Below are 23,211 nucleotides of genomic sequence, written 5' to 3' on the forward strand. Positions count from 1 at the left end.
GCACCACACATACATACACACTGTGCAGGGTAGACGAGGACGCCACTAGTTGCCAGCTGGAACCTGGAGCCCAGCCCAGACTTGGGACCTAAGCCTCCCATGGAACCTTCCAGAAAGCTGCCCCTAAGTGACAGTCTGTTTAATGGTCCGGAAAATCCATGTGACTTAGCCGGTGCCATAGTAACTGCAGCTCCTGCTTTTAGCTGATGGGTGTCCTCTCCTGGGGCCCTACAACCCCCTCACAGCCCACCTTGCCCTCAGACCTAGACAGGTTTACTTGGAGCCGTCAGGTAAGGCGTCCTACTGGCCTCCATGTTGCAGTCACCCCACAAGAATAAGGTTCCAGCAGGCTCTGGGCTCCTGGTTGGTCCCTGGCAGCAGGGTGAGGGAAGGGGACCTGGAGGCTCAGTGTTCCCCTCCTCACCCCTTGGTCTCCAGGGGGTCTGGAAGGTGGGGAGGGCATCAGGGTTGGCTGAGGCTCCCCTGGGGCCTAGGGCCACCTCTCCTACATGGCCCCATTTCCAGGTGCTGCCATCCTGTGCCTGGTGCTTCTCTGCACCCCACCCATTTGCACTCAGCTCATAGTTCAGTGACTTGAGATGCTGGTTGTGGAGACCTGGGTACTATTCTCTGCATCTGGTCAAGTCCCAGGCAGGAGCTGGCAGGGGTCCAGCCTCGGGGGGTCACCTCCACTGGCTCAGGCATCTTCCCTGAGCAGTAGGGGTGCTGTTGTCATTACCCAGAAGTTCCAGGGCACCCTCAGCACAGCTCTGGACCTTCAGCTGCTGACTTGGGTCCTGGGATCCCTCCTGGCTTGCCCACCACATCTGTGGCTGCAGCCGAGGGGACCGTGGCCACTCATGGCCCCTGTGGGACTGAGGGTGTGCACCCCTGGGCAGGGATGGTGGGTCCCACCCCGGGGTGGTCACTGTGATGACTCAGGCCTGAGAGGTAGTCCCAGCAGGGCCTATGGAGAGCTTCCAATCAATGTGCAACCAGCCTTGCCCAAGCTGTCCTTGCTGCCAATTCATGGGGGCCTGGAAGGTCCCCTTCCCCCCTCCATAGGCCACACAGAGTGCAGAGAAGGTCCCTGGTGGGCTGTAAGGCCTGGAGCTCACTGGCCCCTTTCCGTGAAATCCCCATGTGGCCTTGGACAAGCCACCCTCGCCCTGAGACTTTGTATTGTCACTCAAAGGAAACATGTACCTCCTTGGTTCGTGAGGAGTCTTCAGGTGCCAGTGTGCATCTGTGTGGGTGCCCAGCACAGTCAGTACTCCTGTTACTTGTCTGATAATCTGTAGAAATCCAACCTAACCCTGAATCCTGGGCCATCACTGCCAGAAGGGGAGGTGCAGACTGCATCTGACATTCTCAGGTGACTGGCTGAGTTGATGGAAACTCTTCCTGACTAGGACAGCCGTTATTTAAAAAACAAGTGTCAGGATGTGGTGAAGGTGTCTTCTGAGCACTTGTGCATCATTGGTGGGAAAGTGAAAGGGTACAGCTTCCCTGGCAAATAGAGTCATCAAAAAGTTAAGCATGGAATCACCATGTGTCCCAGCAATCCCACTACAGGTACCTTGCCCACAGAAATGAAAGCAGGAGGCCTGAAGAGATGTTTACACATGCGTGTTCACATCAGTGTGATTCACAGCAGCCAAAGAGTGGAGACAACCAAATTGTCTAAAGATGATGGATGAGCAAGTGGTTCTTTTGCATGGTGGAATATTAGCCTTTAAAAAGAGATTCTGACACGTGCCACAACCTGGTTGGACCTTGAGGATGGACATAATGCTTAGTGAAATAAACCAGACCCAGAAGGAGGGACTGTCTGACCCCACTCACAGGAGGTCCCTAAAGGAGTCAGATCCACAGAGAAAGTAGGTGGTGGGGTCAGGGGCTGGGGGAGGGGTTGGGGAGTGTTTCATGGGGACAGTTTCTGTTTGGAAAGATGAGAAAGTTCTGGAGATAACGGTGGGGCTGGTTGCACAACAATGTGAATGTGCTTAATGGCATGAGCTGTAGACTCTAGAAATGGTTGAAATGGTGAATTTTGCATTATATATATTTTACCACATTTAAGGAAAAAACCTCGCCTGTCTTTGTGTGTGATGTGAACTACTACCAATGCCCTGTAAAGCTGGGGGCTGAGGTGCAGAGGCCAGGCTCCCAACGCGGGTCACCCAGATGGGGGCAGTCCCAGTTTCCATCAGGGCCCTTCTTCACTGGCCCAGGAGATGGGGAGATAGTGGCCAAGTGGGCCTGGGGGGAGGGGAGATGTGGGGGCTCCCGGGGCTGCCCCCATATGAGTCCCAGGAAGGCCTGAAGAGCTGCCTGGTGTGTGCCTGCTTCCTAGAATCATCCCTAGCGATGTCTATTGAATGACTGTGCTGAGGGCTATGTTAGGGTGAGGAAGTGTCCCTCCCCAGGCTGGGTCCCTATTTTGGAGGACTCATGCTGGTAAAGGCATCTCTCCCCATGGTGGAATAATGTCCTGGTGGTCCCTGAGGGCCCTTTTCAACTTAGCACCTTACCCAGAAGAATGGGGTGGGGGAGGCCTCCCTGGTATGACTGTCCTTGTCCTGGGATGCCTGGCCAGGTGGCTGGATGAGGTGGCCTTGTCACCTGGAAGCCAGTCAGCCATCCAGCCCTCATTAGTCATCTCAATTCAATCTATGCTGCTGGCATTTTTATTCATCTAATGGAGTTTGTTCCGTGCCTCTCGAACACTGGCTCCAAAAGGAGATTTTGTGTGTGTGTGTGAAAAAAATAACTGAGTGTAGACTCATCCATTAGAGCTGGAATGATCTGGACAGATCTGCTGCCCTGTGCCCTGCAGAGTCTTGCCCTCCTGTGGAGGCTTTCTCTGCTTGCCCACCTGGGATGGGAGTGGGAGGAGTCCATGCACTGCGCCGCTGGGACCCTTGCTTGACCAGTGCTCACTGAGCATCTGCTGCATGCCAGGGGCTGTTTCTCATGGGGAGGCACAGAGAATGTAGGAGGCTGAGGGATTGGTAGGTGGCAGGGAGCTATGGAAGGTTCTAGAGCAGTGGGGAGTCATGTAATCAAGTGTCCTTGTCCAAACAGTTGCTCAAGCAGAGTGCCTACTGTGTGCAAGCACTGGAGACACAGCATTAAACAAGCCAGGCTCACCCCTGTCTCCCAGAGTTGCCCACTAAATAAAGTAAATAAAGCAGCAAAAAGATGACAAGTGTGTGATGGAGTTAATGTAGGCAGGGGTGATGGGGTGTGTTCTGCATCTTTCAGGGAAATTTTTCAAGCAGGGGCATTTGGCATTGGGTCTTGAAGGGTGAAGAAGAGTTGTCTGGGTCAAGTTTCCTGCCCACAGCTGGAGGGCATGAGATCTGCCCTATAGGTTCCCATCAGACAGGTCTGCTTCAGTTTCCCCAGCTACCCACGATGGTAGAGCACACCCAGGGGGGTTGGTCTGGGTAGACACTGCTTCCTGGGGGAGGGAACAGTGCTGCTGTGTGACTGTGGAGGCAAACTGACCCCTTCTGGGCCTTAGTTTCCCTGCCTTATCAATGAGAAATATTTCCAGGCTGGAGGAGGGGGATGAAGGATCCAGGGCTGAGTGTGGGGACCAATTTTGATGCAAAATCCCTCCCTGCTGCTAACCTCGGCTTTCTCATCTGTAGAGTGGGCACAGAGCCAGGGATAGCAGTGGTTAGACCCCACCCCAACCCCCGCCTGTTGAGATCATTTGAGCCTCAGTTTCTCCCCCTGCGTCGTGGATCCGATTCCTCCCAAGTGGCTTCCCTAGCACTGAGGGACCAGGAGGGGAGAGGGCGGGCGAAGGCGGGTGGACTCCAGCAGGGAGGGAGGAGCCGGCCCGGCAGGGGCGGAGAGGGTGCGGCGAGGGCGCGCGAGATCCTGCCTCCCGGGATGCCATCCCCGGCTCCGCCCCGTGGAACCCGCCGGCAACTTTGGGATGGAGTTTGTGACGGCGCTGTGGCTCGGCCTGGCGCTGGTGCTGGGGCCGGGTCCCGCCGGGGGCCACCCGCACCCGTGCGGCGTCCTGGCGCGCCTGGGGGGCTCGGTGCGCCTGGGCGCCCTCCTGCCCCGCGCGCCCGCCGCCCGCGCCCGCGCCCGCGCCGCCCTAGCCCGGGCCTCCCTGGCGCCGCGGCTGCCCCACAACCTGAGCCTGGAGCTGGTAGCCGCCGCTACCCCCGCCCGCGACCCCGCCTCGCTAGCCCGCGGTCTGTGCCAGGTGTTGACGGCACCGGGAGTGGCAGCCCTGATCGCCTTCCCCGAGACGCGACCCGAGCTGCTGCAGCTGCACTTCCTGGCGTCCGCCACCGAGACCCCCGTGCTCAGTGTGCTGCGGCGGCAAGCGCGCGCGCCCCTTGGCTCCCCGGTACGCGCGGGGATCCGGGGCCGGATGGGAGAGGCCCCGGGAAGCTCCTGGGGCTTGGGGTCCGGGGGTCTGGAGACAGTCCTTGGGACGCACGGGGACTCGGACTTCTGGACCGTAGATGGGCGGAGACTTGGAGTCGGATGGCAGAGGCCCTGGATCCCTGGACCACGGATGTCCCCGGGGATCAGGGTCCCGGAATGGGAGACGGGAGCCCCGGGACGCAGGGACCTAGAGCCACGGACCTGCGGCTCGGGACCCCGCGGGACGCCTCTGGACTCCAGACGGCGGATCCCACAGGGAGCTTCCCTGGGCCTCGGAGGTGTAGACCCCCTGGGACCGAGACCCCCTTGTAGGGTCCAGGGGCGCCTTCGGATCCCCACCCGGCAGGATCGCAAGGCTGGGATGGGGAAACGAGTCTCCCTGCCCACTCTCCAGGGGCAACAGTTTCAGAGGCTGAAGCTGGAGGCCTTTCTCCCGTCAGCATCCTCCGATCCTCGAGGCATCCTCGAGGCATCCTCGAGGCTAGGCCGCCCCTACCCACAGCCTCCTTGACCCACAGCCTCCTCAGATCCCCAGACACCAAAACCCTTGTCTTCCTCCGCCACTCCTCGACCTTGGAGTTCATTGTCTTATTTCCACCCCCAGACTGGAAATTGGGTCCGAATAAGTAGAGAATGGGAAAGAGGAGAGAGAGTGACTGGCAGGGCTCTGGGAACCCCTCGGTGCCCCAGGGAGAGACCCCTCCTCTCAGGACCAGCTGGAAGGGGCCCAATGCCTGGATGTGGGGTCTGGCAGGGGGCCTCCCAACCCACCTTGAAGCCCCCTCCAGGTCTTCCTTCTTCTGAAGGCAGGGAGACCCTGATCCTAGAGGAGGCCTGGGGTCTCTTTAACCCACCTCCACTCCGTTCCTGCCCCCTCCCAGTGGGAGAGATGCAGGACCCAAATCCAGGCCTGTGGGGCCCTCTGCAGCCAGATCCAGGAACTGCATCCCTGCAGTTGGACCTATCAGGCTTTGGGGAGATAATGGCTTGCCCCCTCTTCCCCTTTCCCCCTCCTCGCCCACGCCAGGGACTGAGCAGTAGTCTCCAGCCTTTCTCCCGGCATTCAGCACCCTGTCCCCACCCAGACAACATCTTGCCTACCCGAGGTGTCTGGTAAAGTTCTCATCCCACACTGAAAGCAAATCCAGGAGAACTTTTGGGGTGCCCTGGGCACAAAGTGGGGCCCTTCAGTGCCTGGTTGGCCTGGGTAAGTCTGAATAGAGAGGGGATATGTAGCTAGGTTTTGAAGGATGTGTAGGAGTTGGCTGACCTAGATGAGGAAAGGTCTTTCTTCCAGCTGGGGAATCCAAAAACTCTGAGTGACTGGAGTCAAAAGAGCAGGCCTTGCAGGTCAAGGCAGGGCGAGGCTTTGTGCTGATGGCGATGGGGAGCCACAGAGGGGTATAGAGCAGGGGCTGGGCTGGGAGGAGGTAGACTCAAGGTCCTTTGAGTAGCTAGCAGCAGCCAGGGGACTCAGCCTGTAGCACCTGTCAGGAGCAGGTGCTGTGCGCAAGCCTGCCACTCCTGCGGGCACTAGCAGAGGGGGAGGGAAGGGGGGAAGGCCCTGGTCCCCTCAGCCATACTCCTGGGCTGCAATGAGGCCCACTCCCTACATCAGCGCAAGATGATGTGTGTTTATTGGACATGTACAGATGGGGGTGGGAAGAGTGTGGTGGGACTGTGAGGTCGCCAGCCCTAACTTGACCAACCCCTCTGCCAGAACCCGTTCCACCTGCAGCTGGACTGGGCCAGCCCCCTTGAGACACTGCTGGATGTGCTGGTATCCGTGCTGCGGGCTCACACCTGGGAGGACGTCGGCCTGGTGCTCTGCCGTGTACGTGACCCTGGCAGCCTGGTGGTCTTGTGGACAAGCCGGGCGGGCCGGGCCCCGAAGCTTGTGCTGGACCTGAGCCGGCTGGAGCTGGGCAATGCAGGGCTGAGCGCACGCCTGGCACTCCTGGGGGCACCAGCCGGAGGGAAGACCCTGGTCCCCGCAGCCATACTCCTGGGCTGCGATGTGGCCCGCTCCCAACAGGTGCTGCAGGCTGCACCCCCCGGTCCCCGCTGGCTGCTGGGCACGCCGCTGCCCCCTGAGGCCCTGCCCACTGAGGGCCTGCCACCCGGAGTGCTGGCGCTCGGCGAGGTGGCCCGGCCCCCGCTGGAGGCTGCCATCCAGGATGTAGTGGAGCTAGTGACCCGAGCGCTGGACAGTGCTGCCCGCGTGCAGCCAGAGCGCGCCCTGCTTCCCGCCACAGTCAACTGCAGTGACCTGCCGCCACCAGAGCCCGAGTCTTCGGGCCGCCTCTTGGCACGGTGAGCAGGGCCCCGGCTGCAGGAAGCCACCTCTGCCAGTGGGCCATGACAGGTGACAAGATCGAGTGTTTGCTGTGTGCCAGATGCTGTGTCCATCTTGCATGAAAGCAGAACCTAAGAAGGGGATTCTGCGGGGCTGGGGTGGGGGCTTTGGGAGAAGAGGGAAGGGAGGAGAAAGAATGAGTGAGACTGCTGAAATGAATCACCTTCTGATCACCGGGGCCCTAGAGGGGGACAGCGCCCAGAAACCAGAAGGCCCCACCTGGGCCTCTGAACTGGGCAGCAGCCCTTGGCTCAGGGCTGGGACACTGCCCCAGTCCCCAGGGCGCGGGTATCCTGCTTGGAAGGGGTCGTGGAATGTGGGGCTCAATAGAGCCTCCAGTGGCCCCGAGTGTGTCTGAGCCGCAAGGCCACAGGTCTCACCTCGGGGGAGGGATCCCTCTGCCCTGATGCCATCCCCACCCCCACCAGGTTCCTGGCCAACACATCCTTCTGGGGCCACACGGGGCCGGTGTGGGTAACCAGCTCCTCGCAGGTGCACATCTCCCGCCGCTTCTGCCTGTGGAGCCTCCGCCAGGACCTGAGGGGCGCCCCGGCCTGGGCCACGCTGGGTCACTGGCAGGATGGGCGGCTGGAGTTGGAGGCGTGGGGTGCGGCCGAGCGGTCCCCACCCCTGCCCGGAGCCCAGGCACGGCCCAAGCTGAGGGTGGTGACGCTGGTGGAGCATCCGTTTGTGTTCGCTCGCCAGCCAGACGAAGATGGGCGGTGCCCAGCAGGGCAACTGTGCCTGGCCCCTGGCACCAACGATTCGGCCACTCTGGACGCACTCTTTGCCGCGTTGGCCGATGGCTCGGCGCCCCGCGCGCTGCGCAGGTGCTGCTACGGCTACTGCATCGACCTGCTGGAGCGCCTGGCGGAGGACACACCCTTCGACTTCGAGCTCTACATTGTGGGCGATGGCAAGTACGGCGCGCTGCGCGACGGCCGCTGGACTGGCCTGGTGGGCGACCTGCTGGCCGGACGGGCGCACATGGCCGTCACCAGCTTCAGCATCAATTCGGCCCGCTCACAGGTGGTGGACTTCACTAGCCCTTTCTTCTCCACCAGCCTGGGCATCATGGTGCGTGCACGCGACACGGCGTCGCCCATTGGTGCCTTCATGTGGCCGCTGCACTGGTCCATGTGGCTGGGCGTCTTCGCTGCACTGCACCTGACCGCACTCTTCCTCACCCTCTACGAGTGGCGCAGCCCCTTCGGCCTAACGCCCCGTGGCCGCAACCGGGACACCGTGTTCTCCTACTCCTCTGCCCTCAACCTCTGCTATGCCATCCTCTTTGGACGCACGGTATCCAGCAAGACGCCCAAGTGCCCAACGGGCCGCCTCCTCATGAACCTGTGGGCCATCTTCTGCCTGCTCGTGCTGTCCAGCTACACGGCCAACCTGGCTGCCGTCATGGTTGGGGACAAGACTTTCGAGGAGCTGTCTGGGATCCACGACCCCAAGGTGGGCAACTGCAGGGGGTTTATGGTCAGAGCTGAGAAGTCTAATACCCCCACCTCTATCCTCACCCCAGAGAGGGCAGCTATTCCTTCTCTCAAACTCATACTGAGCCCAGCCCCAAGCCGGGACAACACAGGCAAGGGTGCTGGTGAGAACGGAAAGAGAAGCAAAAAGGATGGTGTGTGACATGGTGGTAAAGTTCCAGGCAGGGCAGGGACATCCATGGTAGTCCAGTGGCTAAGACTCCGTGCTCCCAATGCAGGGGGCCTGGGTTCCATCGGTGGTTGGGGAACTAGATCTCATATGCCACAACTAAGATCCAGCGCAGCCCCCAAAAAAAGGCCCATGGAGGAAAATTAGAGTTGGGGACACAGGGCACGATGGAGAGGAAGATTTCTCCAGTGGGGGTCAGGAATGCCTCGGAGAGGCCTGACACCTGAGGTGCTTGGTATCAGGGAGGAATGCGGTAAGCAGTGGCAACCGGTGCAAAGGCCTTAGGGCAGGACTGTGCTTGATGTATTGGAGGAGCAGCGAGGAAGCCTTGTGTCTGGAGCAGAGGGGTTGAGGAGGGTAGAGGGAGGAGGGGAGGGCAGGAAGGGGACAGGGCAGGGCCTGCAGGTGTGGGAGGATGTGGCCCTTGAAAACAGCTTGGCTTAGAATTTTCACTGGGAGTCCTAGAGGACTGTGGGCAGAACAGGGCATGCCCTGGCCTACATATTTTTCTCTTTTAATGAAAAAATTTTAATATTCTGGAACAAGAATAACCATGAATGAAACCATTGCCCAGCTCTAAAATAACTGTTGGCCAGTTTCATTCACGCACCAACCCCAGTCACTGAATTATCCTAAAGCAAGACCCAGGCCTCCTGTCATTTCATTATGAATATTTGGGAAATTTAAACATCAGGGACCCATTTTCTCAGTTGTCTTCCCCCAACCCTGCCACAGTTTGTTTGAATCTGGATCCAAAATGCACAGACATCGAGGATGGCAGAAACCTCTTAGTTATCAAATCAAACTTAGATCCACTCACTGGTGGGCAGTGAAACCATTCTATTGACATGGGGTCATAGTGAAGGAAACCACAGGGTTTATCGCAGGTGCCAAGCAAGGAGTCCAGGCAGCTAGTGCTTAAGACCTGAACTCCTAGGTGGCCCTCAGGGAAAAGTGGTTTTCATTTGTTTGTTTTTTAATATTGGGGAAAAGACTTTAAAGACAGGGTGAGGGAGGGGGTCTTCAGGGTGTGTGTGATCAGGTGGTGGACATTCTTCTGACTGGCTGGTGGTGAGGCACTCAGGAGTCAACATCATTAACCCTCTGGTTCTAATCAGCCTAGGGCCTCTGTGCTTATGGGCAGCATAGTTAACTTCTACCACCTGGGGGCAGGGGGAAACAGCTGAAAGGACCTGGCTCAGGATTTTTTTTTTTTTTTTGGTCACACTGCATGGCATATGGGCTGTTAGTTCCCTGACCAGGGACTGAATCCATGTTCCTTGCAGTAGAAGTGCAGAATCTTACCACTGGACCACCGAGGATCCGCTGGCTCTCGATATTAGCTATAGCACCTGAGAAGAAATTAAAAGTCCTTTGTTTTAATCACTAAACTATTTTTGTCTTGACTCTTTTCCTTTGTTTCTGCATTTTGTCACTTCTTTGATTTATTCTTTTGAACTCAGGGAAGGCCTAGGAGCTATTTCCTATAGACAAAAGGCAGGCAGAGGACAAGGGGGTGGTCTGTCCTGAGAAGGGCCCAGAGGGTCATTTTGACACTCCTTTTTCACTAGTGATTTGTTTGTTGAAGTTGTTTTGTGTTTTGCCCCAGAGTACCTCCCAGTGTTTGGATCTGGCTGATTTTGTCTCTGAGTGGTGTTTAGCCTCTTCTGTCACCCCCCATCCAGGGCTTCCCAGTTAGCGATAATGGTAAAGAACCCACCTGCCAATCCAGAAGACATATTAGGAGACATGGGTTTGATCCCTGGGTCAGGAAGATTCTCTGGAGGAGACAATGGCAATCCACTCCAGTATTCTTGCCTGAAGAATCCCATGAACAGAGGAGCGTGGCAGGCTATACAGTGGAAGCGACTTAGCACACATGCTGCCTGCCCAATCCACCGCCACCCTAGTGTCCTCTGTAAACCATTTTAAGGAGATCTAGATGGGCCAGCCACTCTCCACATGTGGCTACTTTTTAAATTGATTTAATTGAAAGCATGCAACAGCCATTTGAGAACAGCACAGTTGTAGAGCGTTTTCTTCCACAGAAAATTCTGGACAGTCCTGCTTACCTCAGGTCCAGCTTTTTGGAGGTTCATACCCCACCAAGGAGGCCCCGGTCAGTGTGGCCTCAGTTCAGTTCAATTCAATCGCTCAGTCCTGTCAGACTCTTTGCGACTCCATGGATTGCAGCACGACAGGCTTCCCAGTCCATCACCAACTCCTGGAGCTTGCTCAAACTCATGTTCATCGAGTTGGTGATGCCATCCAACCATCTCATCTTCTGTTGTCCCCTTCTCCTCCTGCCTTCAATTTTTCCCAGCATCAGGGTCTTTTCCAAGGAGTCAGTTCTTTGCATCAGGTGGCCAAAGTACTGGAGTTTCAGCTTCAGGCTATGTCCTTCCAATGAATATTCAGGATTGATTTCGTTTAGGATTGACTGGTTGGATCTCCTTGCTGTCCAAGGGACCCTCAACTCCAACACCACAGTTCAAAAGCATCAATTCTTCAGCGAAAGCGGGGCGTGAAGGGGGAGCGGGGGCAGGGGTCGAGGCCCTTCTGTGCTGATTGGGCGCTGGCCCGCAGCTGCACCACCCATCTCAGGGGTTCCGGTTCGGCACGGTGTGGGAGAGCAGCGCCGAGGCCTACATCAAGAAAAGCTTCCCGGAGATGTACTCGCACATGCGGCGCCATAGCGCACCTACCACTCCCCACGGAGTCGCCATGCTCACGTGAGGGGGGGCGCGCGGGGCGGGGCGCGGGGCGGGGCCACGCGGGCGGGCGGGGATGCTCACCCTGTCCCCATGCCCTCCGCAGGAGCGATCCCCCCAAGCTCAACGCCTTCATCATGGACAAGTCCCTCCTGGACTATGAGGTGTCCATCGACGCCGACTGCAGGCTGCTGACCGTGGGCAAGCCCTTCGTCATTGAGGGTGAGGAGTCCACAGAACCAGTGATCTGCGGGCTCCAGGAGGGTTCCGCTCCTCTGGGTCTGCGTCCAGCCTGGTCCCAACCCAATGCCCGGCCTCCCCCAGGCTATGGTATCGGACTCCCCAGAAATTCACCGCTCACCTCCAACCTGTCCGAGTTCATCAGCCGCTACAAGTCCTCCGGCTTCATCGACTTACTGCACGACAAGTGGTACAAGATGGTGCCTTGTGGGAAGCGGGTCTTCGCGGTGACGGAGGTGCGGCAGGTCCCCGCACGTGGGGTGGGGGTCGGCATGGGGGAGCCCCCGAACCTGCGTGGTCCTTCACCAGAGTAGAGAACCTCTGCTCATTCCCAAGACTAGTGTATTTGCCTGCTTTTGTGCATTCTATTCATCCTACAAAACCCCAGCTCTAGTGCCCTCTTGTCCATGAAACCTCTGAAAATGTAGCCCCAGGCCCTTCTCTCTGGCCCAACCTCTGTCCCCACTCCCTTCCAAGGTCCGGGCTCCCCCAGGGTCTGCTATGACCTAGAGGGACTATGCGCCTGTTGCTGCTGCTGCTGCTGCTGCTGAGTCGCTTCAGTCATGTTCGACTCTGTGCGACCGCGTAGACGGCAGCCCACTAGGCTCCCCCTGTCCCTGGGATTTTCCAGGCAAGAACACTGGAGTGGGTTGCCATTTCCTTCTCCAGTGCATGAAAGTGCAAAGTGAAAGTGAAGTTGCTCAGTCGTGTCCGAGTCTTAGCGACCCCATGGACTGCAGCCTACCAAGCTCCTCCGTCCGTGGGATTTTCCAGGCAAGAGTACTGGAGTGGGGTGCCATTGCCTTCTCCAATGGCACCCAACTCCAGCATCCTGCCCACAGACACTGCAGATGGGCATCTACCACTTCTCCGGACTCTTCGTGCTGCTCTGCCTGGGTCTGGGTAGTGCTCTGCTCAGCTCCCTGGGTGAGCACATCTTCTACCACCTGGCGCTGCCACGCATCCGGAGGGGCAACAAGCTGCAGTACTGGCTGCACACGAGTCAGGTGAGGAGCTGGCCAACCCAGCGGGTGGTGGTGCGGGAGGGGGGCTGAGGGAGGGTCCTGTCTTCCCACTGAGCTGAATTCTTGGCTCCTAGAGAATTCATCGCGCCCTCAACACAGAGCTGCCAGAGGGGCAGGAAGAGGCGGAGTCGAGGTAAGGGGCTTGGGGGGCGGTTCTACACCCCAGCAACGCCCACACCTGCCCTCTGACTGTCGCCTGGGTCCACACCTTCCACTGGCGGCCTCCTCAGGAACTTTGACCCTAAAGGGCAGACGGGGACTGTGGGTAGGACGTGGCTGCCCAGCCCATCCATCCCCTAGGGGTCTCGAGGAGTCGCAGAACACACAGGCTACCCCTGCGGGCCCAGGGGGCTGGACACGGGTGCGCCCCACCGCAGTGAGGGAGCATCGAGTGCGTTTCCTGCTAGACCATACTGTGGTCTCTGCCTCCCCCGACGCGGACGTCCCAGATTTGGATGCAGCCGGGGCCGCGCCACCTGAGGCCCCCGTCTGTTCCAATGGCCCGCCCGCTGAGCTTCGGTCTGGCGCCCCGCTCCCCGGGGAGCTGGAGGAGCTGGAGCAGCGCATTGCAGGCGCGCAGGAAAGGCTCCGCCAGGCACTGCTGCGGCGCAGGGCACTCCTGGCCCAGCTTAGGGACAGCACCTGTGAGCTGCCGTGCACGTGGCTCCTGGCCTGCGAGGAAGCACCGGAGGTGGCCTCCTGAAGTGGGATCCAGCCCTTCTCCACCTACTGCACCTGCTCCGAGGGGGGGCCACCCGTCCATAGGGTGGAACCTCCCTTCCCGCGAGTCTCCCTAGGCTCCCCCCACCCCACCCCCCCCCACCCCCCAACACACAGACGCTGGCTGGACGCTGTCAACAGTTTATTCTATATACAAACACCATTTTGTACACTGCAATTAAATAAGAGTGGAATGAGCGCTCTTCTGCATTCCTCACAGAGTGATTGGGTTGGGTCACCGGCCATCTCCCCACCCACAGCAGGGCGGAACCCCGGATCCCCTGGCTGCCTTAGATGTTGGCGCCTATGCGCCATCGAGGCCGAGCTCCACCTTCCCGGGCCCCCAGCCCGGGCACGTAGGGTGGCCGTGGAAAGGCACTGGGCATGACAGAGCACCAGCTAAGCCAGCCCCACCCGATGCTTTGCTCCGGGGCAGCTTGCTCCAGACCCTTCACCACCCTTTCAGAACCTTCCATGGAGCCCCCACCCCTTCTACCCTGGTTCATAGGCTGGTCTTGATTTACTAGCTGAGGAGACCCACCAGGGACAGGCTGTAGGCTGGCCCCATGCCCGGGGGAGAGACACCTGCCTCCCAGCAAACCTGATGGACCCCAAACCACCTAAGGCAGGCTGAGCATTCCCAGAGCCACTGGGGACAGTCTCCCTGACCCCTGAGGGCTCCAGCCAGGTCACACCCAGCTGGCTTGGACAGCCAGGGATAGAGGCCGTCAGCTGCCCAGGGCTCAGGAGCCGACTTCCGAGGGCGTATCCACTAGATCGGTGGATGCAGGGCTGGGCCTGCCCCCCCCAGTGGTCTGAGGGACTGCATCAGACCCTGGAGAGTTGCTTGTAGGGGCACTGTCCTGGGGGCCCCGTAGGAGCCCCCCACTGGGGCTCAGGGGGCTGCCTGGCCGCTGGTCCAGGAGAGAGGCGCTCAGGCCAGACAGGAAGGAGGCATCTGTGATGATGGCAGCTGTCTCTGCCATCCAACCCAGGTCACCACTGGCTGCTGCAGCCACTGAGGCCGCTGCGGCCACCAGGGAGCTAGGTGCCTCAGCCACGGGCCCGGGGCCCCCACCAGCACCTGGCAAGCCAGGGCCCAGGGCAGGGGACTGGCTGGCAGCGTCGGGGGTGATAGGTGGGATGCCTCCATTATTGTTCAGGTCATCTGGCAGGGCCGTGGGGGTTCCGGGGCCCAGTGGTGGTGTCTGCAGCAGCATCTCCTGGACACGGATCTGCTGCAGGATGGCGGGTAGTTCGTAGTGGTGGAAGAAGTAGATCATGGAATGCTGGGGGGGCAGGCACCGTGTCAGGCGAGGGACCCCCAACAGGCTGGACCCTCGGGCCACCAGTCGCAAGGAATGCCCACCTCACCTGGATGAAGAGCCAGGAGGTGACGAGTGCCAGGCTGCTGTACTGCCCATTGAAGCGATAGTGGTAGGCGTAGAAGGCAAAGTGGTACAGGTAGAAGAACCTGCAAGGGGAACAGTGAGGTGCTGCCCACCCAGCTGCCTCCACCCCAGACCACACGGCCCCCGGTGCCCACCGAAGCCAGTGCCGCTTGCTGGTGTTGGTGTGGCAGCAGATGGCATCATACTGGTCAGCCAGCCACACGATGAGGATGATGTAGAAGGCTGTGGTGGTGTCGTTGAAGAACTCAGACATGATTGCCTCCATTCCTGGTGGGGGGAGACAGGAGCCCCCAGTTGAGGTGGGTGGCCAGCATGCCAGGGAAGGGGGCAGGGTGTGGGGGCACAGGGTCCTCACCCACGAGGGCCAGGATGACGGTCAGCAGGGGCGCTGCGGGGAAGGCGATGGCCATGTTCATCTCCAGCATCTGCAGCAGGTCCACTGCGGGAGAGGGCACCGGGCGGGCAGACCGGGTGAGGCGCCCGGAAGGGGGGAGGGGCAGGGGAGGTGGCCAGAGGGGATACTCACCAATGAAGACGAAGATCTGGTGGTGAGAGTAGCGCAGCAACATGGACACACTCAGGGTCTGCAAGTGGGCCACCATGAGGCCTTGGATGGCTGCCCTGCTCCTCCAGCCCCACCCTGCCCCTCCCCACCCTGCTTGAGGCACTCACAAAGATGACCATGATGACGAAGGCAGCCAGGTAGGACGTGCGGGCCATCCACATGCTCACAAAGCGGTAGTGCTCCCCAGACACCACATTCCTCAGGAAGCCTGCATGAGGGGTGGAGCGGAAGAGGCAGTGAGCAAGCGCCCCAGCCCAAGCCCCACCTAAGCAGGCCCCGCCTTCGCCCCGCACCTTTGTTCTCCTCATTCTCTGCCAGGCCCTTCACGCTGGACATGAGGATGTCATCATAGCCCAGGAACTCGGCCAGCAGCAGGCGGCTGAAACGGTCACCAAAGCACTGGTCCCGCGTGGGATCTGTGGGCAGGACCGGGACAGCGATGTTAGTCCAGGGACACAGAACTCCACTGCCCGGCAGAGCTGTGACTGACACGTGTGGAGGAATGGAGCCCTGGGAAGTTTCCTGCAATTGGGCAGCAAGGGCAACCCTGAGACCTTGGACACAAGTGCTTCCGGGTCACCCCTCCCTGAGGAAGATACCCAAGATTGAGGAGGAAGGAGGTCCCTCCCCTGGGCCTTGCTCTGCTCGGCAGGGGCACTCACCCAGTGTGACCACCATGACGGGGATGCTGAGCCGCTGGCGTGTGGCCTGTGACAACCTCAGGAAGCCGTACTCCAGCGAGTACTCCACGATGTACTCGTCTTGCGGCCAGGCTGCATGCAGGGACAGCTGGTCAGTAAAGGAGCCCTCTCCTGGGAGGTCTGGGGGGACTGTACCACACCCCCACCTCCATCACTGGACGTAGCCCCAGGGAGTGGTGGTACCTTTTGGGGGCGTCTCAGGGAATGGGAACTCCTGGCTGTCATTTAAGGCCTCGGGGCCACCTGGTGGCTTGAACACCTTGGGCTCGATGTCCAGCTCAAACTGCACAGTGGGAAGCAGAGGTCAGCAGGCCCTTGGTACCTAAGGCTTGGCCTGAAGGTCTCTACCCGCCTCCAATGGAAGGAGATGTACCCCGACCCATGAAAGCCCTAACTCCAACACTGAGCTCCGAGATTTCTGGGTGAGGGTCTGAGGGACAGGATCAGCGACATGGGGCCTCCTGCTGGTCTGTACCAGCGCTCCACCCACACCCACCTCTGGCCACCTGAGCACAGCCCTCCCTCTAGGCTTCCCATCCTGTGGGCAGCCACAGCACCAAGGATAGCCAGAACCACCTCAGGGCTCTGAGCCCAAAGCCTGCTTCTCAGCCTGTCTGCCCTCAGCACCCTAGAACCAGGCCTTCAGTAAACAGCTGGGAAACGGCCCAGCAGGTCAGGAGTGTCCCCTGCAGCCCTAACCACGTCCCGGCTGCTCACCTTGATGGAGCTGTTCCCGAACATGTCCATGGTCAGCTCCTCCTCCTCGTCCTCCTCTAGCTCCAGGCCATCTGGCTCCACGGCCAGGCCGGGGAAGCTGCCATGGCCACCATCGCAGAACTGCAGGAAGACGGGCGCGCGGCTCGAGTTGTGCTGCACCTCTACCCGCAGGATGCCCTCACGGGGCCACTTGTCACGCACGTGCTCCAGGCAGTTGATAGGTGATCGGGAGAAGACGATGTGGATGTAGGCCAGAACAAAGAGCACGAACAGGGCCTGCAGGGCAGGGAGCGGTCAGCGGGGAGCTGCCTGGGACCCGCCCCCCGAAATGAGGACCCTTCCTAGTACAGGCCTCCACAGCTGTAGAGCCTCTCACAGGCCAGCCTGCACCGAGGCCAGAGATGTGGCCACAGGCTCAGTGTCTCTGGGAATCCCAAGCACCTCTCCACAACGTGTATGGGGACCTGTGAGCTGACGACGGGAGTCAGGAAAGCGTGGGGCCTACGGTGGCAGCAGGCTGCAGTCAGAGCTGACCCATAGCCCCAGCTGTGTTCTCTGGGCCCCAGTGTCCAGCAGGAGCCATGTCCAGGACACCATTCATCCTCGGCCATGAGGACAACACTGCACCACATGCAGAGACGTCACAGAAAGTGCTGACATGCAGGTGGCACGATGCCAGGGGCTGCCTGAGCTCGTCTCTGCAAGGCACATGCCTGCCATCATCTCCAGTTTGCAGACAGGAAACCAAGGCACAGGCCACACAGCCAGGAGGGGGTGGAGCCAGGAGTTAAACCTGGAGGAAACACCAGGCAGGGTAGCTAGGTTCTGAGAGGGGCATATGGATAGATGGGGTACCCGTGACCTCAGAGTGGCCAAGTCCCCACTGTCACCCTGGAGTCCCTTCCAGCGCCCCTCACAGCCCCCCCTACCATGAACTGAAACCCCAGGTACGGTCCATCACCCTGACCAGCTGGGTGGGTGCCTAGAGACAGGCCAAGACTCTCGCCCCACTGGACAAGGCCTGCCCCTGAGCTGGACCTGGTTCCCCACAGCCTCCCTGGAACAAGCTGGCAAACAGCGGCCTCCTAAGACCCTATCGGCAGACACAGCCGGCGGCCCCGCCCACCAGGCGGCCCCGCCCCCTTATCCCTCTCAGCATTTCAGGAATCCATCCAAGGCCTTTTCTGTCCTCTGCCTGGCAGCTGGCCTGGCCATATCACAGGCCCTGGGTACTCTAGCCCCCAACCTCTGGTACCCCGTGACTGAACACTCCACCTCACTGGCCACGCTGTCCCACCAGCTCCAGGACCTTTGCACACGCCATCCCTGCACCCACCTCCTTCCTCCCAGCCTGAGGTCATCTGCTCTGACTTGGACCCTGCCCTGGTAGCTGCTGCCTCTTCCCCATTCCTCCCGGTCAGTCACTCATCTCTGGTCCCAAAGACTGGCACAAGGTGGCAGGGGGCACGTGGTGGCAGGGAGCAAGGGAGGGGGGGAACCAGTTCTGCAGGTGGGAGCAGAACAGGTGCCATAGGAAGAGGCGACCAAGTGAGGTGGGGAGGGAAACTTGATCTCCAACAAGAGTCCAGAAGCTAGGCAGCTGGAAAGCAAAGAAGGGAGCTTTCTGGAACTCAGGCAGCCTCACAGATTGACTAGCTCAGCCTTCACTTTGCAAAGGAGGGAAACCAAAAGCACCAGGGGTCAGGGAGGGACCTGAGAATTGAGGGGGGCCTTCTGGCCGCAGCGCCATGGAGAGAAAAGATGTAGGGAGCTAAGGGTGGCCTGATTCCACGGGCCCCCACACCAGGGGCACAGCCTGGATGTGCAGCCTGTCTGTGCAGCTGGCCCAATCCCTGACTTGCTCCTTGGTCCCAATTGGGAAGCAAGCAGAAAGACAAAGCCAAGGCCTCAGGCTGGACTCTCAGGAAGGCTGAGCTCCGTGGGGGCCCACCTCACACAGGGCACTCACTCCCTCTGGTGACACGGGCTCCTCCTGAGGGTGCAGGTAGGCCAGGACTTTCTTCCAGGAGGCAACCACGCCCACACCCGGCCTTCTGCCCACTCTCAAGCTGCTCATGGCTCCCACGCACCAGGTAAGGGAAGCCCTACTGAGGAACACTCCAGAGTCCAGGCCCCCGGGGAGGACACCTGCTGCCGCTCAGGACCTGAGAGGCTCAGTGGGGACCCACTCCCAGGTCTGTAGGACAGCCCTGCACACGCCCCTGCTACCCAACCCCAAGAGCTGAGGGCTCCCAACCTCGCTGGCCCGTCCCCACCTGCTTCAGACCCCTTTCTGTGGACAAGGAATTCAAGCTCCCTCCTAAGTCGGCAACCATGGTCCCAGCCCCCACCCAGGGGGCCCCCCAGGACAGGACAGGACACAAACAAGAACAGCCATTTCTCCATTTCCTCAGACCCGCCAGACAGCCGGGGTCCGGCACCCAGCGGCTCCCTCCCTGATTAAGACCCCTCCTTGGAGGGACCCGCGCCGGCCCTCCAGGAACCGCCGAACCGCCCGCACAGCCAAGGGAGGACGAGGGGCGGGTCCGCGAGACGCCCCTCACCGAGCCACCAGCGGCACCGCTGGCTGGGGCTCTGCCAGAAACGCTGGTGACGTGACCTCGGCCTGGTCACCTTCCCCCAGAAGGGGTAGAATCTGAGTTGGAGCAGAAGAGCTCCAGGAGGCCAGCCCCAAGAAAAAGGGGGAGAGAAAAGTGGGGCGCAGCTTCCGGTGCAGGTGGGCGGTCCGGGGGTGTGTCCAAAGAGGCGGCAGTGGCGTTGGGCCCGGAATCCCCGGGTATGCGGTTCGCGGCGAGATCAGGCTCAGTAGTGGGGACGGGGTCATCCCGGGATGAAGATCCCAGGCGACAGGGTCGAGGGTCGCGGGACTGGGCTATGGTCTCCCGAGGTGGGGACGCGGGGAAAGGCGAGGCCAGCGGTGGGGTGCGGCCTGGAGGGGCTCGGAGTGAGTTCCTGGAATCGGGATCAGGGGGCCACTAACTCGGGGAGGTTAGGGCCTTGCCGGGTGGAAGTTTCTGGGAAGGGTGGCGGGGGTGGCAGGCTTAAGGAAAGGGTCACAACCGGCCCCGCCGGGTCTATGCCTCTGTCCCGGGCGGAGTCAGAGGTCGAAACTCAGGGGTAGGGGGGGTCCATCCGCTAGGGTTAAGGGTTGGGGCTGCGGTCACCTTGAGCAACACGAAAAACTCGAAGAGTCGACGGAAGGCGGGCGGGAAGAGGCGCGAGTAGGTGACAGCCATCTTGAAGAAGAGCGCGTGGAAAAGCCGGTCGCGCACGTTGATGAGAGGATTGGGGTTGAGGTTGGGGGTGCGAGGCCCGCGCGCGGGGGCCGGGCCGCCGCCGCCGCCGCCACCACCACCGCCACCACCGCCGTTGGGCCCAGGCCCCGGGGCCCCGGGTGCCGCGTGCTCCGACATGCCGCCCAGCGTAGCACCCTAACGGCCCGCGGCTCCCCGAGGACGCCTCCTGGCCGCCATCGGCAGGCTTCGCCGCCGCCGCGCTGCTTACAGCCGCCCGGCCGCCGCCGCCATCTTCCGCCTCCGCACCCCAGCTGACGCCAGCGAGTCGCCGCGAAGGCTAGAGCGGCCTCCTTGCGCTGGCGGTGCACGCTGGGAAGCCGGCGGTCGGCCCGCGGTTGCTCCGCCTTCTGGAGTCTCAGCCGGCTCGCGAGCGCCGAGGGGCGGGGCTGCGTCTGGCCCGGGTCTTTCGCCTATTGCCCCTACTAGCCTCCACCGCTGCAACTCGAGCGTCAAAATTAGTCAATATCTGAAGCGTTTAGAAGTGATAAAATATACTGAAAGGAAATACGACTGTTGGAGCTGTTTTCTACTTTGGACTCTAGAAAACTATACTGAAAATAGGCTCACAGTAGAGTGTTCTGGCTGAAAAATGATTTGATTTGCGGTCTTTAAATTACGTCCCCAGAAAACCTGTGTGGAATTCTTTAGGCCGGGGCCGCTGTTCCCCTAAGCAGACTAACCTGATGCGCCGTGACGTCATAAAGGCCCGTGACGTTGCAGGGTCTAGCTTAAGTACCACCTCCCCATTCTGAAGATCAGCCCTGGGATTTCTTTGGAAGGAATGATGCTAAAGCTGAAACTCCAGTACTTTGGCCACCTCATGCGAAGAGTTGACTCATTGGAAAAGACTCTGATGCTGCGAGGGATTGGGGGCAGGAGGAGAAGGGGACGACAGAGGATGAGATGGCTCGATGGCATCACTGACTCGATGGACGTGAGTCTGAGTGAACCCCGGGAGTTGGTGATGCACACACAGGGAGGCCTGGCGTGCGGCGATTCATGGGGTCGCAAAGAGTCAGACACCACTGAGCGACTGAACTAAACTGAACCCCCATCTCGCGGAGGTCGGTGACTGGAAGAACTAACGGACCTCTCTCCCTCTGTCTGCACTTGGTGGCGGTCCGGGGGATTTTAGGGGTCCAGAAGAGGCTAAGTGAACTGCTTTTGCCCAACCTTCCAGCCTTCGGTCCGTTCCCGACTTTTGGTTGTTCATTCGCTCAGTCGTGTTTGACTCTGCGACCTCATGGACTGCAGCACGCCAGGCTTCCCTCTCCTTCACAATCTCCAGAAATTTGCCCAAACTCGTGTCCACTGAGTCGGTGATGCCATCCAACCGTCTCATCCTGACTAGGTTTTCCTTTTGAGAACGCGGGCCGCTCAGCACCACCCATCTCTCTCCGGCTCTTAGGGCGCCAGACCCGCCGTTCCAGTCTTTCCAGGACGGCTGAGCGGACAGCCCTTTGTCAACTAAAGCGGGATCGCAGATGGTCTATACCTGACCATGCCCTCCTTGTTGACTGCCACCAGTTGCCCACTTGAGATGTCCCAGACCTGGGAGCCCACATATGGACTACAGACATGCTCATTCATTCATCTTTGAAAAGCCTGAGCACCTCCTAGCAGCCATGGTAGTAACAGAATCCAACATTCACTAAGCACCTACTGTATGCCAAGTACAGTACTTCCACCCTGTGCTCCAAAGCAAGAATGGGTGGGCTGCAGCAGGGAGCATCGAAGGGCAGGAGGAGCCAGAGGCTGGGTGTGGGAGAGGACACCTGAGTACAGACGTTGGGGAAGGACACCCAGGGAACAATAAGAAGGGACAGTCAGGGCCTCTGAGAAACCAGGGTGTGAGGTAGGCATGGCGGGGAAGAGACTTTTCAGCTGTTCTAGAGCCTCAGAGAACTTTCCAGACCTACCCGCCTGGCTTCATAATCCGGTGAGCCCCACTTCCTTGAGGTGGACAGGAAGCTAAGGTCATCCCATCTGTTCCTCTTTCATAGAGAATGCCCTGTATGGGAGCCTAGCATACAGTGGCTGCTCAACCAATGCACATTTTTGATATTGTTACAGGTCACCCCCAGATCATTTACTGGTCACAAAAGGAGAACACAAGCTCCTCTTTTATAATGGTGAGGCCAGTCGATGTACCCTTGATCTGGGGAGAAAACCCAGCCACTCAGTGGGGGTGAGTGGGGGTGCTGTGGGTCCCTGAAATGTGCAGCGAGGTCTAATGAGTTAGCCATATGTGACTCCTAAGTTCTGGAAATGTGGTCAGTGCAGCTGAGGAATGGGATTTTAAACTTTATTTTCATTGAGGTAATTTGTATTGAAGTAGGGCCGTGTGGCAAGTGACTTCTGTACAGGCAATCCCCATCTAGCACTTACTTCCACGTTAGAGAGACACTCGACCCAGGGGAGCAAATGAAAGTTACTGTCACAAAAAAGGAAAATGGAGGGAAACAGTTCTAAATCTAATACAAAGATACGGAGAAGGGCCAGGCTCCGCACTTCTGGGGACAGTCGGCGATTTTATTTTACTTTATTTTATTCTTTTTTAATTGGAGGATAACTGTTTTACAACGTGGTGGTGGCTTCTGCTTTTTTTGGTTTGGGTTCATCTTCTGTTGGGGACTTCAGGAGATGGCTGGATCTCACAGAACACTGTGAGTGTCAGTTGGGACCTGTCTGGGATGTGTGAGTGGCACTGGGGCTGGGAGCCCTGGTTACGGCTTACTGAGAAGGTTCTAGAAGGCAGACAGTGAACAAGCCAGGTGGAAGCTCTGAGGCAAGCCTGTGGCTGATTATTGGAGGCAGAGCGAGGAGAAGCCCCATGCCTCTGGAACACAATGAGCTAGGGAGACCTGGGGACCTGGAGGACACCTTTGTTGAGGGGTGATAGGGAGCCTGGCGGATTGTGGGCAGGGAGATGCTGACCTGAGTTAGCAGGCTTGTCATTTTACTGTGACTATCATTGTTTTCTTGTTACTGCATCATTTGGCACATAGGATCCCCGGGGTCTTATGCAAAGCCCAGAAGGCCCTCACCGCACCTGCAGCCCCTGTGCCCACCCACCCAGACCCTGGGGCCCAGCACCCAAGGCTGAGGCTCCAGGGTTTCCTACAACTCCAAGTCCTCCAGCCGTGGCCCCCTTCCCAGAGTACCTGAATCTGTCCTCAGTGAGTCTGCATCACTCCACAGCCCTCCTTACCCCCACAGTGTCCCCAGGGTCAGTCCTGGATGGAGAGATGGGCGCCAGCGTTCAAGGCTGTAGGGCAACTGCAGAGGCCCCAGGCCTCTTGGCCAGGTTCCGAGGCTGAGCCAAAATTCCTGAGATTTTGACATGCCCTTATCTCA

The 23,211-nt window shown here is 59.4% G+C and overlaps 2 protein-coding genes and 1 long non-coding RNA gene across 5 annotated transcripts; 1 reads left to right on the forward strand and 2 right to left on the reverse strand.

The window, feature by feature from the left end:
• Positions 1–3,928: 3,928 nt before the first annotated feature.
• GRIN3B (glutamate ionotropic receptor NMDA type subunit 3B) lies at positions 3,929–13,340 on the forward strand. Its single transcript, XM_042250459.1, has 9 exons — positions 3,929–4,378; positions 6,140–6,732; positions 7,204–8,236; positions 11,033–11,178; positions 11,264–11,379; positions 11,482–11,633; positions 12,240–12,404; positions 12,497–12,555; positions 12,723–13,340. Exons 1-9 carry the CDS (start codon positions 3,953–3,955, stop codon positions 13,123–13,125), a joined length of 3,093 nt encoding a protein of 1,030 aa, XP_042106393.1. The 5' UTR covers positions 3,929–3,952; the 3' UTR covers positions 13,126–13,340.
• LOC132659884 (uncharacterized) lies at positions 6,034–10,349 on the reverse strand. Its single transcript, XR_009600854.1, has 3 exons — positions 10,167–10,349; positions 9,752–9,798; positions 6,034–6,880 (listed from the first exon to the last, which is right to left on the reverse strand). It is a non-coding gene; the product is annotated as an uncharacterized LOC132659884 (long non-coding RNA).
• On the reverse strand, positions 13,268–20,107 carry TMEM259 (transmembrane protein 259). Of its 3 annotated transcripts, none has more exons than XM_042250461.1 (11): positions 19,723–20,107; positions 16,538–16,657; positions 16,004–16,103; positions 15,782–15,892; positions 15,413–15,535; positions 15,227–15,327; positions 15,081–15,138; positions 14,910–14,993; positions 14,689–14,821; positions 14,517–14,616; positions 13,268–14,431 (listed from the first exon to the last, which is right to left on the reverse strand). In XM_042250461.1, exons 1-11 carry the CDS (start codon positions 19,969–19,971, stop codon positions 13,886–13,888), a joined length of 1,725 nt encoding a protein of 574 aa, XP_042106395.1. In that variant the 5' UTR covers positions 19,972–20,107; the 3' UTR covers positions 13,268–13,885. The 3 variants fall into 3 exon arrangements, with proteins under 3 accessions (XP_042106395.1, XP_027825957.1, XP_027825955.1); XM_027970156.2 differs by having other exon boundaries at positions 14,910–14,990; positions 16,538–16,813; XM_027970154.2 differs by having other exon boundaries at positions 16,538–16,813.
• Positions 20,108–23,211: the final 3,104 nt, after the last annotated feature.

Source organism: Ovis aries, chromosome 5 (assembly GCF_016772045.2).
Source record: "Ovis aries strain OAR_USU_Benz2616 breed Rambouillet chromosome 5, ARS-UI_Ramb_v3.0, whole genome shotgun sequence".
Taxonomy (NCBI): domain Eukaryota; kingdom Metazoa; phylum Chordata; class Mammalia; order Artiodactyla; family Bovidae; genus Ovis; species Ovis aries.

What these genes read in the sequence shown, in the direction of transcription:
- TMEM259 (XM_027970154.2), bottom strand. Translation starts at nt 19,971, where the DNA reads ATGTCGGAGCACGCGGCACCCGGGGCCCCGGGGCCTGGGCCCAACGGC. An exon ending in AGTTTTTCGTGTTGCTCAAG is followed by an intron (nt 16,814 to 19,722) that starts GTGACCGCAGCC and finishes CCTGCCCTGCAG; the next exon opens with GCCCTGTTCGTGCTCTTTGT. An exon ending in CGTCATCCTGGCCCTCGTGG is followed by an intron (nt 14,822 to 14,909) that starts GTGAGGACCCTG and finishes TCCCCCCACCAG; the next exon opens with GAATGGAGGCAATCATGTCT.
- GRIN3B (XM_042250459.1), top strand. Translation starts at nt 3,953, where the DNA reads ATGGAGTTTGTGACGGCGCTGTGGCTCGGCCTGGCGCTGGTGCTGGGG. An exon ending in GCGCGCCCCTTGGCTCCCCG is followed by an intron (nt 4,379 to 6,139) that starts GTACGCGCGGGG and finishes CCCCTCTGCCAG; the next exon opens with AACCCGTTCCACCTGCAGCT. An exon ending in CAGGAAGAGGCGGAGTCGAG is followed by an intron (nt 12,556 to 12,722) that starts GTAAGGGGCTTG and finishes TCCATCCCCTAG; the next exon opens with GGGTCTCGAGGAGTCGCAGA.